The sequence below is a fragment of the Sturnira hondurensis genome, unplaced genomic scaffold (genome assembly GCF_014824575.4).
Source record: "Sturnira hondurensis isolate 20B ecotype Veracruz unplaced genomic scaffold, ASM1482457v3 Scaffold0004136, whole genome shotgun sequence".
Classification (NCBI taxonomy): Eukaryota; Metazoa; Chordata; class Mammalia; order Chiroptera; family Phyllostomidae; genus Sturnira; species Sturnira hondurensis.
Genome location: NW_028076767.1, coordinates 9,953,916 through 9,969,966, shown reverse-complemented (window position 1 = coordinate 9,969,966; position 16,051 = coordinate 9,953,916). Strand labels below are relative to the sequence as shown.

The 16,051-nt window shown below is 35.8% G+C and overlaps 1 protein-coding gene across 1 annotated transcript in view; it reads right to left on the bottom strand.

Moving 5' to 3' along the window:
- The window catches only part of DNAH7 (dynein axonemal heavy chain 7), a 219,634-nt gene that overhangs the window by 134,332 nt on the left and 69,251 nt on the right, over positions 1 to 16,051 (bottom strand). Inside the window, exons 22-25 of the mRNA XM_037043723.1 lie at positions 15,227 to 15,367; positions 12,123 to 12,335; positions 8,720 to 8,829; positions 6,040 to 6,208 (exon numbers count right to left, since the gene is read on the bottom strand). Coding sequence (XP_036899618.1) covers positions 6,040 to 6,208; positions 8,720 to 8,829; positions 12,123 to 12,335; positions 15,227 to 15,367 — 633 coding nt within the window. The remainder of the gene's footprint in view (positions 1 to 6,039; positions 6,209 to 8,719; positions 8,830 to 12,122; positions 12,336 to 15,226; positions 15,368 to 16,051) is intronic.

Here is a 16,051-nt window from a genome sequence, read left to right as displayed (position 1 = left end):
AAGGGAGTGGCATGAGATATTCAAGGTGATGAAAAGCAAGGACCTACAATGAAGGCTCCTTTACCCAGCAAGGCTATCATCTAAAATTGGAAGATTAATAAAGGGCTTCCCAAACAAGAAAAAGCTAAAGGAGTTCGTTAAACCAAACAAGTGCAGCAACAACTGTTAAAGAGCTTGCTTTAAGTAGAAGAAGACAAAGAAAGAGGAAAATAGTTTAAAAATAAAATGGCAATACATACATATCTATCAACAACCACCTTAAATGTAAATGGTTTCATGCTCTGACCAAAACGCATAGGATAGATGAATGGATCACAAAACAAGACCTATATATACGCTGCCTCCAAGAGGCCTATCTCATATAGAAAGATACACACAAACTACAGGTAAGGGGTTGGAAAAAGATATTTCATGCAAATGGAAAGGGAAAAAAGATGGAGTAGCTGCATTTATATCTAACAAAATAGACTCTAAAACAAAGGCTATAGTAAGAGACAAAGAAGGACACTACATAATGATAAAGGAAACTATTCAACAAGAGGATATAACTATGGTAAACATTTATGTACCCAATATAGGAGCACCTAAAAATGTAAAGCAAATCTTGATGGACATAAAGGAGGAGATCAATAGAAATACAGTCATAGTGGGGATTTTTAATACCCCATGACTTCAAAGGATAGATCTTCCAGACAGAAAATCAATAAGGAGGCAGCAACCTTAAATGACACACTAGATCAAATGGACTAAATTGATATCTTCTCAGCATTTCACTCCAAAACAGCAGAATACACACACCATATTTTGCCATGTAAAATGCACCCATGTTTTTGAGAACATTATACATGGGATTATTATACCCATTATTATATCCATGGTATGTAATCATTATACCCATGTACAGTACACATCCTTATTTTTCCCTCAAAAATTGGGGCAAAAAGGTGTGCATTATACAGGGCAAATACAGTACTTATCAACTGCACATGGTATGTTTTCTATAACAGACCACACGGTAAACCATAAAATGAGTTTCAGTAAACTTAAGAAGACTGAAATCATATCATGCATCTTCTCTGACCACAACGCTATAAAATTAGAAATCAATCATAAAAAGAACACTGAAAAATATACAAAGACATGGAAGCTAAATAACATGTTATTGAGTAATGAATGGGTCAACAATGAGATCAAAAAAGAAATCAAAAGATACCTGGAAAAATGAAAATGAGGACACAACAATCCAAAATTTTGGGACACAAGGGAAGCAATCCTAAGAGGGAAATTCATAGTATTACAGGCCTATCTCAAAGAAAAAAAAGAAAACAAGAAACAGCTCAAATAAGCAATCTAACTTTATACCTAAGGGAACTTGAAAAAGAGCAACAAAGCCCAAAATGAGCAGAAAGAATAAAATAATAAAGATCAGAGTAGAAATAAATGAAATAGAATCTAAAGACAGGGAGAAAAGATCAATGAATCCAAGAACTCATTCTTTGCAAAGATAAACATGATTGACAAACCTTTAACCAGACTCATCAAGAAAAAAAGAGAAAGGACCCAAATAAATAAAATCAGAAATGAAAGAGGAGAAATAACAACTGAAACAAAAGAAGTACTAAGGATTGTAAAAAATATCATGAACAACTATATGCCAGCAAATAGTGGCATATTTTGGACAACCTGGACAAAATGAATAAATTCCTAGAAACATACAATGTTCCAAAATTAAATCAGGAAGAATTAGAGAATCTGAGTAGACAGACAGATTATACATACTGAAATGGAAGCACTAGTCATAAAGTCCCAACAATCTAAAACCCTGCATGGGATGGCTTCACAGAAGAATTTTACCAAATATTCTGAGAAGAACTAACACCTCTCTTTCTCAAATTACTTCAAAAAATTCAATAGGATGTAAGGCTCCCAAGCTCATTTTATGAAGCCAGCATTATACTAATTTCAAAACCAGATAAAGACACTACAAGAAAAGAAAATTGTAGGCTAATATCCCAGATAAACATAGATACTAAAATCCTTAACCAAATATTAGCAAACTGAATACTGCAATACATCAAAAGGATCATACACAATGATCAAATGAGATTAATTCCAGGAATGAAAGGTTGGTACATTTGTAATGCAATAAATGTGATTCATCACATAAACAAAATGAAGGATAAAAACCACATGACCATATCAATAGATGCATAAAAAGCTTTTGATAAATCCAGCACTTATTTATAATAAAAATTCTCAGCAAGGAGAGAATAAAAGAAACATACTAAAACATAATAAAGGCCGTATTCAACAAACTCACTGCTAGCATCATACTCAATGGGCAAAAACTACAGGCATTCCCCCCTTAAAATTGGGAACAAGACAGGGATGTTCACTTTCACCTCTCTTATTCAACACAGTACTGGAAGTCCTAACCATAGACATCAGACAAGAAAAAGAAATAAAAAGCATTTAAATTGGTAAGGAAGAAGTAAAACTGTCTTTATTTGCAAATGATATGATACTGCACACAGAGAACCCTAAGAATCCAACAAGAAACTACTAAACTCATAAATGAACTCAGCAAAGTAGAAGGATACAAAATATCTATAAATCAGTCACATTTTTAAAATGCTAATAATGAACTAGCAGAAAGGGAAATTAAGAAAACAATCCCATTCACAATTGCTTCAAAAATAATAAAATATCTAGGAATAAATCTAACCAAGGAGGTAAAAGATCTGTACTAATAAAACTATAAGACATTGAAAAAAGAAACTGAAGAAGACATACAGATGGAATACATACACTATGAAATACTACTTGACTGTAAAAGAGAAAAATTTATCCTTTGTGACGGTATGGATGGATGTGGAGAACATTGTGCTAAGTGAAATAAACCTGTCAAAGAAACACAAATAGCATACGATTTCACTCATATGGAGAATCTAATGAATGAACTAACAAGCAAAATAGAGATAGACTCATAGAGAGAGAGCAGGATGACAGCTATGGGGGGGAATGAGGTTAGAGGGTGGAGGGACGGAGCAAAAGGGAAAAAGGCCTCATGGATGCGGACAACAGTGTGGCGATTGCAGGTGGAGGGGAGTAAAAGGGAGATATATGATAATGAAAAATACTATAAGAAAATTAAAAAGAGGAAGAGGAGGCTGAGTGGGTTTGCTCTGCAGTCCAGCCCCAGAAACCACGGAGCTACAAAATGAGAATCATCACTTTGAATGACATCAAATTTCTTTTTTTTTATTTTAATTGGGCAAGTTTTGGGCTTACATGAGTAAATCCCCTGTTGATCACATTTTTAAAGAGACAACAGGAAAGCAAAATAAAGTTGCATTTGTGTTATATCAAAAAGAAGAAGAAGAATGGAAAATCAAGCCTAAGTAGCTCAGTCCAAATTTAGATTCACTTTTCAAAAATTTTATTTAATAAATATTTGTTGAATGTACATTCCATATAGATTGTATATGTATGTGTATGTGTGTTTCACTGAGTGCCTGATACGTGCTAGGCATGATACATGGCAATTTGTACATATATTTTATGTAAAGAAAGTAAGACTGTACAAGATGTTACATCTACTCAATCCACTGAGCTATGCCAGCCAGGGCTGTGGGGTTCTTAATAGTAACACCCATGTCTTTTTTTATTTGATACCACCATTATTCAAGCATAATGTAATCTTAACACACACTGTCCATATAATCAATAAATACTTACTGATAAGCAAATTAATACCATCCAATGTATGAATCTAAATTAAAGAATTAAAACCTCATTTTACAGATTTAAAAATTAAGTAATACATACCAGACATTGCTTTTAACACTTAGGAATATAATAGTCAAATTACACATATAATCTTTTATGTTTGCTATTTCCTTCTTAAATAATCATCACAGCAACATTGTATAGCATTACAGATGATGGTTACAATGATACTTGGTCACTCTAATTTTATTCATTATAATTTTCACTTTTTGAAAACTAATTTTAATTGTTTCAACATCATAAATATAAAGACTTTTTATATCCCAAGTTTGTTATGAAATGTCCAGACCATATTTCAGCCAGGAATAGTTTACTGTATGTGGTAGAACTGGTAGAGTCTTTTTGGTTAGTTTCATTATTCTTTTTTTAAAAATATATTTTATTGATTTACAGTTGTTCTATTCCCCCCTTCATTCCCCTCCACTCTGTACACCCCCACCCCTACCATTCCCCCACTTTAGTTCATGACCAAATGCTCAAGTTCTTTAGATTCTATATTTCCCCTACTATTCTTGCCCTCACCCCTATCTATTTTCTACCTACTGTCTATGCTATTTTCTGTACCTTCTCCCCCCTTCTCCTCTTCCCTCTAGTTTCATTATCCTTTTAAATGTTAACTTCCTCTGGAAAATTCTGGAAAAGTACGGATTATAGAATTTTTTAAATATACTTTGAAACCTACAGAAAAATAGAAATAAAACAAACAAATAGAGTCCACAATCCCAGATGGAGGATTTTGTGTTTGCATTTTGTGCCACATAACATTAAAAAATAATAGGCTGTAGCAAGAAAGTGCTAAACTGACAAGCTGTTCATAGGTTTAGAGATTTTACAGCTTAATCTTCCTTTTGCAATATTACAAACTCGTAAGAGTGGGATTTTGATCCAGAATCAGAAATACACACACAACATTCATTTTTAAGTTTGAAAAATGAATTACTCAATATATAAAGAACTCACATGACTCCAGGAAGACAAAACCCAATTAAAAATGATCAAAAGATCTGAACAGACACTTCTCCAAGGAGGACATACAGAGGGCCCAGAGATATATGGAAGAATGCTCAGCATTACTAGCTGTCAGAGAGATGCCAATTAAAACCACAATGAGATGCCACTTCACACCAGTGAGAATGGCCATCATAAACAAATCAACAAAGGAGTGTTGGAGTCATTGTGGAGAAAAGGGAACCCTAGTGCACTGTTGATGGGAATGAAGACTGATGCAGCCACAGCTGAAAATAGTATGGAATTTCCTCAGTTTTTTCCTTTAGTTTTATGAAAACTAAAAATGAAACTGCCTTTTGACCTGGCAACTCCACTGCTGGGATTATATCCTAAGAACCCTGAAATACCAATCCATAAGAACCATAGCAGCACAATTTACAATAGCCAAGTGCTGGAAGCAACCTAAGTGCCCATCAGTAAATGAGTGAATCAACAAACTATGTACATTTACACGATGGAATACTGCACAGCAGAAAGAAAGAAGGAGCTCCTACCCTTTGTGACAGTATGGATGGAACTGGAGAATATTATGCTAAGTGAAATAAGCCAGGTGGTGAAAGACAAATACCATATGATCTCACCTATAAGTGGAACCTAATCAGCAAAACAAACAAGCAAGCAAAATATAACCAGAGACATTGAAATTAAGAACAATCTGACAGTAACCAGAGGGGAGGTGGGAGGGGATAATGGGCGGCAAGGGGGGAAGGGATTTCAGGAACAACTATAAAGGACACATGGACAAAACCAAGCAGGGGTGTAATCAGGGGAGGGAGGTAGGGATGGCTAGGGTCAGGGGAGTTGTGAGGGGTAAATGCAGATAACTGTACTTGAACAATAAAATAAAATTCTCATATTATATAACCAGGTTAAAAAAATGAATTACTGAATCATAACTTGTTAATGACAAAGTCCACAGTTTAAAAAGTCTTCAGGATCCCACAACCTTCACATGATGTAGTAGTTCTCAAATTTGTATCTGCCCTAATGTCTTAAAGGGACATCATTCATTCTTATCAGCAATATTGACCTGGTATTGCAGGACTGGAGAGGATATAGGGCTCCTTCTCAAATAAGCTTTAGTATAACCCCACTTCTTTTGAGAATATTGACATGGTACTTTAATTTTCACTTTACTTAAACTCCAAGGTCTTTTACTTGCATTAAATTATGTTTCATGATAAACAATATTCCTCTCTGAGCAGTTATCACATTATAAAAAAATGATGTGTCAATTCTAACCTTAAAGAATTTTCCTAAAGCCAGATAATCCAGCCCATCAGAGCAGTTGAACACAACACACTGCTTGGCTACAGCTTTTGCCAAGTCCTTGGTAGTTTCAGTCTTCCCAGTGCCAGCAGGGCCTTCGGGTGCTCCCCCAAGGTGCAGGTGAAGGGCTCCAAATAGAGTTCTGAGAGGAAATAAACAGTCTTTGTAAAATAATGTGATATTTTCACATACGGTCTGAAGAAGGGAAAGTTTGAACAGAGCCAAATTTCCCCACTTCCTCTTCAATAATTTCTTCCTTCCCACTAATCTGAAATTCTTTGTGCCATACTTTGACTGTTACTATATTTTACTTCTGAATAGCTGTATATATGAGAGAATCTAAACAAATTCACTTTTAAAATTCAATGCTGACTTCTGGTCAATATGGAGATATCAGTTTACCTGGAACCACCCAATCCCCCTACTGTAAACATATGAAAATGCTACCAAAAAAAAACCCAATATGCAGGCATATTTGAAAGAATGAAAAGAAAATAGCCAATGAAAAGCTGTAAAAGCAATTAGGTGATAAAGCTATAAAGGTACACATTGCTTTGGTATCTACATATCACACACCGGCACACAAACTGAAAAAAATAGACCTCAGAATTGAGCAAGGTGAGGAGCTGAAATGGACCCACCTATATCAACCTAGAAAGTTGCGTTGTGTAAATGGGAACTAAACCTACTCCAGCAACCTACTGAAGAAAGACAAAAATAGAGTCAATTACAGAAGACGGGAGCTTGCCCTTCATGCAGGGCCTGAGGAAAAGCCTACATTATTCATGAAGATGAAGCCCAAATTTCTCTTACCCATGAGCACATGTACCCAAACTGAAAACTTAACATTAAAATTTTACTCGGGACCAGAGAAAACTCTAGAGTCCTCCTGAGACTGAAATGTGAAACTGCTTCAATGGACACCACCCCAGCTGAGAACATGCAAGAACGAATGGGGATACAACCCCTGCTAAAATGGGCTCGCAATTAAAACTGGAGAGACTGGTCAAAGTGAAGAGTCAGACTGCAGAGGCGAAGGCACATGGGAGAGGCCTGGGAGTGTTCCTATGTCTGTGGCCCTCCGCCCTTTTTGGTATCCTGATACTTTGCTCATAAGATTTTATATAAACAGCAACAGATGTCAGAGAAATGTAAGAAAAAAGGAAGCTGACTTCATAAAAGAGATAACTTGAAATACATGCAATAAAAATATAATTATTGAACTTCTAAAAATATAGTCAATAGATTAAATAGTAGAACAACCATAAAGACACAGAATTATACACTAGAAGGTAAATATGAAGAAATCACCCAGGAAGATACAGAGAATATAAGAAAAGTTAAGAGACATAGAAGAAAGAAGAAAGAAAATGGAGATGAGGCAAAATTTTAAAGTCAGTGACTGACACTGTGGAAAAGAGTAGGGAGTTTCTTCAAAAAATTAAAAATGGAACTGCTCTGTGGCCCAGCAATGCCACTTCTGGGAATATATCTGAAGAGACTCAAAACATTAGTTCAGAAGGTTATATGAACAGAGGGAAAGGGGGACGGGGGAAGTACAAGAGGCTGTGGGAGGGATAAATGGTGATAGAAGAAGACTGAACTCGGGGTGGTAAACATGCAATACAATATACGGGAGACATATTATAGAATTGTATAGACTTTTATTAACCAAAGTCACCCCAATAAATTCAACTTAAAAGTTCTTAAAAAGAATATATGCACCCTTATGCTCACTGCTGCATCATTTACAACAGCCAAGATTTGGAAGCAGCCCAAGTTGTCCGTCAGTAGATGAATGTATAAGAAACTGTGGTATATTTACATAATGGAATACGACTTAGCCATAAATAGAAGGAATTCTTAACCTTTTGCAACAGTTTGAATGGACATGGAGAGTATTACGCTAAATGAAAGAAGCCAGTTAGAGAAAGATAACTACCATATGCTTCCACTTATATGTGGAATCTAATGAACAAAATAAGCTAACAAAGTGGAGACCGACTCATGGATACAGAGGACAGACTGACAGCTGTCAGAGGGGTGGGGGGTTGGGAACTGGGTGAGAAGAGTGAAGATATTAAGCAAAGAAAAAAAAAAGAAAGACGCTTGGACACAGAAAACAGTAAAGTGACTGACATAGGAAACAGGGATGGGGGAGGCATTAGAGGGTAAAGGGAGAGTAAGTTGTGATGGGAGGAGATTTGACTTCGGGTGGGGAACACAATATAGATGATGTATCGACGCCGTTACACAGATGATGTACTATCAAACTGTACATCTGAAACCCACATAATTTTATTAACCAATCTTAGCCTTGGCTGGAGGTACAGATTTGGGGATCTATTAAAGCCTGAGAGTGAATAAGAACAGTCAGGAAACCATGGAGCATGAAACAAAACATCACATTATCACTTGAGCACAGAACTCCAGAAAATCCAATGATTCAGGGGAAAAAATGGGACGTCTCAAATGATTCAAAAACAGAAGTCAGTACATTTCAAGAAGGAAGAAGCCAGCAGACAAAGAGAAACTGAAGATCAAGTGGAGAGCAGAATTAAGGGTCTAGGAAAAGACAACATAAGGTACATTTACTAAGTGGAAAATGGTTTGGTACTTTATAAAAAGTTAAGTGGTCTAGGGATGAGTTTACCTGTAACATCTGTCCGTGAGTGGAGTAATAACCAGCCTAGGGGAATTACCCAGGTATTCATATCCATATCGTAAACCAGCGTTAATCATCTTTGTTTCTAAATGATTTTCCTAGGATAAATCGGATAAAAGAAGGTTAGCTTCAATAACAGAATTTAAAGTAATATGCAATCTCAAGTTGTTTTATAAATAATAGCCTTGTTATAAATATCTTTAAAATATACTTTTAAGGCACCATTTAATTCAGTAGAAGAATTCAACATTTAATTTCCTTGACTAAGAAACTGAAGTCACTGGCTTCAATTTTTCCTACAGAATATCTCTGGCAAATACATTTGTCCCTCATCTCTCCTGTATTTTCTATTGTTAAAACTTGCTAACACTTTCGATTTTATTAAGGTATAACTGACATACAGCTAATGATACTATATTTGTGTATCATTACACAAATGATCTGTGAAATGATCACAAGAAGTCTAGTTAATATCCATCACCATACACAGTTACAGAATTTTCTTCTTGTGATGAGAACTTTTAAGATCTACTCTCTTAGCAACTTACAAATATGTACATCACCTCCCCACAGCTTATTTTACAACTGGAAGTTTGTATCTTTTTATTCCCTTTATCCATTTCTCCCACCTCACCCCCATCCCCAGCCTTTGGCACCTACGGATCTGTTTTCTGTACCATGAGCAGGATTTTGTTTAGGATGTTTTAGATCTCACATAAATGAGACCATATGGTGTTTGTCTTTCTATGTCTGACTTATTTCACTTCACAAAATGCCCTTAGGGTCCATCCATGCTGTCACAAATGGCAAGATTTAATCATTTTTGTGATTGAACATATATATATGTATTCAGCCACCTGGATGTCCTGATAAAAACCTTCCTTTCAGATTATATTCCTCACTCCTTCAACTGGTGAACAAGAGAACTTTCAGTGACTAAATCAGACTAAAACAGTCCGATTGGCACATTTTATAGATAATCAGTAATCTATAAATGCAACTACGTATGTGTAGATGTATGCATATACATATGTGTGTGTGATATATATATATCACACACACATTTATATATATCACATCTTCTTTATCCATTCATCTGTTGATGGACATTTAGGTTATTTCCATATCTTGGTTACTGTAAATAATGTTACAACAAACACATATCTTTTCAAGTTAGTGTTTTTATTTTCTTGAGATATTCAGAAATAAAACTATTGATTCATATGGTAGTTCTATTTTTTTAGTTTTTGGAACCTCCATACTGTTTTTCCAGAGTGGCTGCACCAATTTACATACTGACCAACAGTGCACAAGGTTTCCTTTTTCTCCACATCCCCACCAGCATTTGTCATCTCTTATATACTTGATAATACCCAATGAGTTGATATCTCATTGTGGTTTTGATTTGCATTTCCCTGATGATTAGTGAAATTGAGCATCTTTTTATGTACCTATTGGCCATTTGTATGTCTTCTTTAAAAGACATCTATTCAGATCCTCTGCCCATTTTTTAACCACACTGTTTGTTTTGCCATTGAGATGTATGAATTCTTTATATATTTTGGAAACTAATTACTTATCAAATATATAATTTATAAATATTTCTTCCATTCAGTAGGTCTCCTTTTCATTTTTTTATGGCTTCCTTTGCTGTGCAGAAGCTTTATAGTCTCACTTGTTTACTTTTGCTTTGTTACCTTTGTTTTTGGTGCCAGAGCCAAAAAATCATCACCAAGACCAATGCCAAGATTACTGCCTATTTTTTTCTAGAAATTTTATGGCTTCAGGTTTTACATTCAAGTCTTTAATCCACCTTGACTTAATTTTTGTGTATGGTGTAAGTTAGTGTTCCAGTTTCTTTCGTTGGCATGTTGCTATTCAGTTTTCCTAACACCATTTATTGAAGAGATTGTCCTTTCCCTCTTGTATATTCTTGGCTCCTTTGTTATAAATTAATTGACTATATAGGCATGAGCTTTTTCTGGGCTCTCTATTCTGTTAATCAATGTTTTTCCCCAATACCATATTGTATTGATTACTATAGCCTTATAATATAGTTTGAAACCAGGATGCATGATGCCTCCAGCTTTGTTCTTCTTTTTCAGGATTACTTTGGGAATTACTTTCTCAAGACTTGGGGTCTCTTAACTTCTATGCCAATTTTAAGATTGTCTTATTTTTGTAAAAAGCACCATTGGAATTTTTCTACAGATTGCAATGAATCCATAGATTGCTTTAGGTGGTATAGACATTTTAACAATATTACTTCTAATCTATGAACACAAAATATATTTGTTATTTGTGTCTTCTTCAGTTTCTTTCATCAATGCATTATAGTTTTGAGTATACAGGTCTTTCACTTCCTTGGTTAAATTTATTCCTAGGTATTTAATTCTTTTTGATGCAACTGTAAATGGAATTGTTTTCTTAATTTTTTGATGCAACCATAATGGAATTGTAATTCTTTTTGTGGTAGTTCATTATTATTTTATACTTTAAATCATTTGTCCAATTAATTTTCGCTAAAGAGTAGGTATTATCATTATCACCATTTTATAGATAAGGAAACTGATACTTAAAGGAGTAAGTTATTTGCCCAAGTTACACATCTAGTAAAGGGAAGACCTGGCATTTGGAGCAATGATTCCACACTCTGAGTGCCTAACCATTACATACACTGCCTCTCATATATTTTTCCAGGCTCCTGGTTCTAGTACCTTTTCTCCTCTTATTCTGTACATCCCAAGCACTTCACAAAAGTGAGTATGATGAGAAATTTAGTGTCTGTATCTCCGGTCACAAGTTCTCACTTTCACTCTTAATAGGCCTAACCTTTTCCATTGTACTAACTACTCTTGCTCTCCCTACCTCCAAATGGTGACTGCCATCGCCAGCCACCAAGATGCTCTGATAAAAACCTTCCTTCCTGATTATGTTTCTGGTTCCTTCGACTGATGACCAAGAAAAAATTTTAATGACTAAATCAGACTGAAATAGTCTGGTACGTTCTATAGATGTATCAGTAATCTATAAATGCAACTTTAAATGACTGGTTCCAACATTTTGCAGATTCAGCAAGCATATGACTCATTTAAAATGAGTACATTTTTTATAATTACTCATAATTCATGTGTGTCTATATGTGTTTGTGTATTTCTACGTAACTATACATTTGGATGGATTTAGATACAGATACAGTTTTTATACAGATGATACAGATATAGTTTTTGGCTGCCTTAATGTTCAATCTGGAGAATGCTTGTTTGGGTATAGTCAGCCATCAGCAAAAAACTCTATGTTGCTGATACTATTTCCCATGTGAGCAAGCAAGCACAAATTAAAAAGCTATGAGCTGAAATCGCTAGTAGTAACATTCAGTGGTATCACTTACTTGCCAATAGTACCTGAGCTGACTTAACCATTCAAAGTCAGTTTCATCATTCACTTTTTTATTAACAAGGGATGCGAGGACATCTCTAGCATGAACGTCCAGCACCACAAGTGCCCCCAGAGTGACCCGATTCTGCTTGGACAATTTGCCACGGACCAAGGTGACAATATCATCAATTTGGCTGTTGCATTTTTCCAAGTATTGCTCAAGAATCTAAAAGAAAATAAGGTAATGATTATTCAATAGCCAGAATCCTTCTGAATAAAAGCACTTTGAATTAGCATGTATTCAAAGTATTTTCTACATTTTTATCTTGATTTTCCAATATGACATAATAAAATATTTCTTAAAATAAAGGAATTAAGTGAGCAAGCGCAATCTGGCCAGATATCCTAGTTTTCTGTCTACCCAACATTCCTTCCCTTCCTATTTCCACCCCTCTGTGCTCTATGGCTCTTTTTACTAGTACACAATTGGAAGCTGCTGCCAGCCTTTAACCCACTGCAGAATAAGACCTCCCAGGGACCAGCAGAGATGAAAGACGACAATGAAAGTGTCACGCAGCAGCATGAAAGCCCTAATATCCTGATTCCAACTGCTCCTCCTCCGATCACATGAGTCCTTCCAGGACTCCTGTGTACGATTTCCGAGTAGTATTTGTGCCACTCAAAATGTAAAGATGCTAATGAACACCTTACATTTTAGTTTATGGTGAACTAATGCCAACCCTGAGGATTAGACTTGCTTTGGGGTCTCTTTTCCAGTGGGTAAAAGTACTTTGTAAGTTAAAAAAGAGAGAGAGAGAGAAAAAGGTTAATGAAAATCCAATTAGAATCAATAAAAACTGCTGTGCTCAAGGGAAGTGTTGATGCGCTCCAGGAGACTGATGCGGTCGCTTTCTTCACTACAATAATGTTTAATAAACGTTATGCACCACTGAGTGTATTTCACTCCTTTAGGGCCAGTTAAGTGGCAGCAATAAATCTAAAAGTGGCAGAAATGGATCTGAAAGTGAAGATGGGGGTGGCAAATTGTTTCTTTAAATAACCATTAGCATTTAAATCCTTGGAGCCAATTTGTGAATTTAAGTATATCAAGTACATAAATCAGTGAGAACAGTTGTGATTCTAGGAACAGAAGCTAGGCCTGTTGGTACGTCTTAGTTTCCTCATCAGTAAAAGTCAAGGTCTCTGAGAGCCTCATCAGTTCTCTCACATCTTGTCGTTCCACACAAGACATTAAAAAATTTTAAAGTTTCCATCTGAAAGTACAAATTACATGTCCATAAGAATTTGTTACTATTTACACTAGCAGAATATATTTTTAAATACTAGAAAAATGGATTGAGAATTAAAATTTAGCTTCAAACTGTGGTAACCCGAGTTCTTTAGGAACTATGCTATATGAATCAATAAGAATTCAGATAAAATGGATTGAACAAAATGATCATGTTGGTAGTATTTGTTACATATTATTCCTTGTAAACCATTCTGTACAGTGAACTAATGAATCTAAAGTTAACTACTGTCACACTCAGCCAAAATAAACCCTACCTGGAATCAAATGTTTTTATTATACCAAGATCCTTCTACACACACGAACATACACTGATCAAAATCACATCAATATTTGCAACCCCCAGCTGTGACAGCTGTGATTTTTTCATTTGTTGTACTGTGCCCCGCCCCCCAATGCCTCACACGGACTAGTTCCACGGTCAACACTCATTGAATAAAGAAACGGAAGCACAGATCCTGAGGTGGACGGGTCCTCTGGGAGTGCTCTTCTGGCATCCAGCTCCAGGCAACTTGGGATGTTTGCAGAGAATGCAAGTGTCCAGTGCTCTCTGAGGCCGCCAAGGGTGTCCAGCTGCTCAACCAAAGTCCTCACTCTCAAATGTGAACCACACAATAATCAAGGGGAAAAATGAACAACATGTAGAGTACTACAAGAGATGCTAGCCTCCTATGATAGAACCACAGTCAGTGGATGAAGGGCATACTAACACAGGTTAATCACAAGCAGATAAAAAAACATTTAATTTTTAAAGGCACATATAAAGCTTAACTTCATACCATAAAATAGCCAGGAAAGTCACCATAAAACACAATGGAAGAGGGCAATCAGGCAAGGAACAATAACAAAGACTGACTTGCTAACTCTCACTAAGCTACCACTTCAGAGGACCTCAAGTCCATGAAGCTGAGTCTCCCTTGAGGCACAGGTTCTCATTTTGGCTTTCTCTGTGAATGGCTCCATATATGTACATATTAGATGAGTGGGGTCAGACTAACAAACGTATAAATAAATAACTCCATCTCAGTATCAGCTGACACTGTGGTAAACCAAAGCACTCTTTGTATCTGTACACAATATGACGAGCATTACAGGCAGAGCAGCTAGTTTTGAACAGAGGACACTGAGAAGGTAGTAGCCTAACCTACCTGTCCCTTAAGATTCAAATTATGCTTGGGAGTCAAGTAGAAGCACAAAAGGATTATAGTTAACACTTTAATGCTCTACCTTAACCCTTACCTGTTTCAGTATTCTTGGAGTAAGACCAGAAAAAAAAATATGGTCTTGAAGGAGGGGTAGAGGTTTGATAAACTCTACATTAAAACTGAAAAAAAATTGGAAGATGCCTACAAATATAGCTGATTTGCTCAGACTTGCTTCTTTGTTCCCTGCAGATGATTTCTCTGTGGTGGTGAGTAATGGAGCTGGAGGTTTGGGGAGCCAGCAAGCAAGGAGGGAGATACAGGAGGCTACTAATTAATGACTAATATGACTTTAGTACTTTCTCAATTCATATACCCAATATATTAGAATATTTAAAATTAAGCATCATTCAAAATATTAGTGAGTATTTATGCAAAAGCTATCCATTAAAAATAAAGATAATAAAGTCTAAATGAGTCTGATACCTTGTCTTCAAGATATAAAGGAGAATTATCCTTTATGACTGTTCATACTTTATTTCTAAAGGTACAAAAATGTATACAACAACAAGATTGAGACTCGAGCACCCCTGACTTTTTGAGTGGATTGTCCTTATAGTAACTACTGAAAAAATGCTGACACACCTAGAGGTAGTCAAAGCTTACCTCTTGGCCTCCTGCAATAGCTGCTTGTACTTCTGATGTCCAGAAGGTTTGGGATACACAGAGAACTGTCTGTCCAGGCCAGTCCCTTACCCAGTTAATTCGTTCACACTGTTGATAGGCAGAAATTGCATCTTGAATGACCTAAAGGAAAAAATGTTAAAGATGAACAGCTTCACACTTGAATATGCTATACAATGAAGAGCTAAACACCAACAGATTAGTTCATACCGCTCAACTCTTTACATTTTAGCCAGTTAAAAAGACTCAAAGCATAAGAGTTGACAATTCAAATTCAAATTAATGCATATACCTGTGAGCAAGATAAATATATTACATAACACATTATTTTGCTGATATATGATCAATTTGTGTGAAATACACTGTATCAAATATTTATTGTACCAATTGCAGCCAAAAATTATCCTAGATACATTTGGTCAAAGAAGCACTGGTGATTTTATTGCAAAATATAAATTCAAATACTTCCAAAATGAGTTCCATCAAATTCATAGGCAATAATTGTCTCTGCACTCCATCAACTCCCTGATCAGCCTTGTGCATCTGTGCACAGGCACTCTCGGGTAAGCCACACAAGTTTTCTTAAGTTCCTCCTGCGTTTGCAGGTCTCGCTCCCTTTCAATTCCGTAGTTTGACACCCAAAGCAATGATGGCAGGAACTAATGTATAATTCATTCACAGAGAGTTGAAAGCTGTAAAATCAGGAAGTCTAATTTCTGTACTTTGCTACATATGTTTTCAGTGCCTCCAGGTTTTTCTACCAGCCATCAGTGGGTAACATTTTCATCTGTTTATCTATTAATCATA